We start from the raw sequence: 1620 nt of genomic DNA on the forward strand, positions 1-1620 counted from the left end.
ATGGCTCCTCCGAAGTTTGCTTTTTTCCTCACATGTCTTTTCTTGGGGATGATAGGTAAGTCGTGCCTTTTTACACAACATTTGGTAGAAGTTCTTTCTTCATGTGATTGCTTCACATATTGTTAAATGTATTCTGCAATAGCTAACAGTACTGTATGTACCTTATTATTTACTTATGATCGTGGTATAAAATTAATTGTGCATTTGCTTGGTCTTTATTTTTTACTTCAGCTCATATGACAACTGTGAAACAATCCTCATCTGTACGTCAAGAGAGTGGTCTTGTATCCGCTAACGTTGGAGACAACGTGACTTTGCGATGCGTCCCTGACGGTGACATTGCAGGAAAGTTTTACTGGTATAAGCAAACACTGGGACAGAAACCAGAGCTCATATCTACCTTCTATAAGCATGGTAAAAATGGTAGTTTTTATGATGAATTCAACGACGATCCACGCTTCACTCTGGACACTGGAAATGATAAGAATCACTTGAAGATCTCAAATTTGCGGCCTACAGACTCAGCAACTTATTTCTGCGCAAGTAGCTATTCCTTTAAGTTTGAATTTGCAGAGGGAGTTCTTCTCAGTGTAAAGGGTTCAGGTTCAAACATCCAAGCTTTCGTCCACCAGCCAGCATCTGAGACCATCCAGCCAGGAGGCTCTGTGACTCTGAACTGTACAGTACACACTGGGACCTGTGATGGAGAACACAGTGTTTACTGGTTCAGAAGCTCAGGAGAATCTCGCCCAGCAGTCCTTTACAGCCATGGAGTCAGGAATGATCAGTGTGAGAGGAAAGCCAACGCCCAGACACAGACCTGTGTCTACAACTTCCCAATGAAGAGGCTGAATCTGTCTGATGCTGGGACCTACTACTGTGCTGTGCTCTCATGTGGGGAGATACTGTTTGGAAAAGGGACCAAGATAGACGTTGAACGTAAGTCACATTTTAGCAGAGCTTGTCTCAACTCAGAAATAGTTGTGATTACTCCCTCACCAAACTTCAGATTCATATAAACATAGAAAAAAAGCTGACAACTTTGCCATGTGTGTCCTAATGTCTGGATCTGTGCAGATGGGGCGGACTATCTTGTCTTAGTGTATTTCTTCAGCACAGCATTGGGGATCACCGCTATCCTGATTGTGATCTTGGCTTTCACGCTGTACAAGATGAACAAGAGAACCTGCCAATGCACAGGTACGTAATATTCTTTGTATTTGATAGTGCACATTCAATGTACAAGGCCTTTTTAGTAAGAGGGCATTTCATTCTGTCTATTGTCTTCATAACCAGCCTGCAAGCCAAGAAGTGCAATAGCCTCTACTCTGAATGCAGCGGTAAGTCGTTCCTATACATCAACTGTTGTACTATATGACCATATGCGTATAGCATGTACACAACAATAACATGTTTGTTTGAGCTTCTGTTACATTGCTCTTCAGTGTAATATGCTATATTATATGGTCATCTACTAATCATCTTTATTTTTGTTTGTAGGACCAAGATGCAGACAACCTCCACTATGCTGCTTTAAATGAAAACAAGGCCCACAGATCAAGAAGAAGACAGAGGGACACCTCCAACCCTGACTGTGTGTACTCCAGCATAAAGCAGTAG

At 42.0% G+C, this 1620-nt stretch overlaps 1 protein-coding gene across 1 annotated transcript; it reads left to right on the top strand.

Annotated features, from left to right (window-relative positions):
• Nucleotides 1–1620, top strand: LOC310779623 (uncharacterized protein; the record flags this gene model as incomplete). Its single annotated transcript, XM_083640133.1, has 5 exons — nt 1–55; nt 346–939; nt 1078–1200; nt 1297–1340; nt 1501–1620. The coding sequence occupies 5 exons, from the start codon at nt 1–3 to the stop codon at nt 1618–1620; spliced, it is 936 nt and encodes a 311-aa protein (XP_083496259.1).

Source organism: Poromitra crassiceps (genome assembly GCF_964638095.1).
Source record: "Poromitra crassiceps genome assembly, chromosome: 7".
Classification (NCBI taxonomy): domain Eukaryota; kingdom Metazoa; phylum Chordata; class Actinopteri; order Beryciformes; family Melamphaidae; genus Poromitra; species Poromitra crassiceps.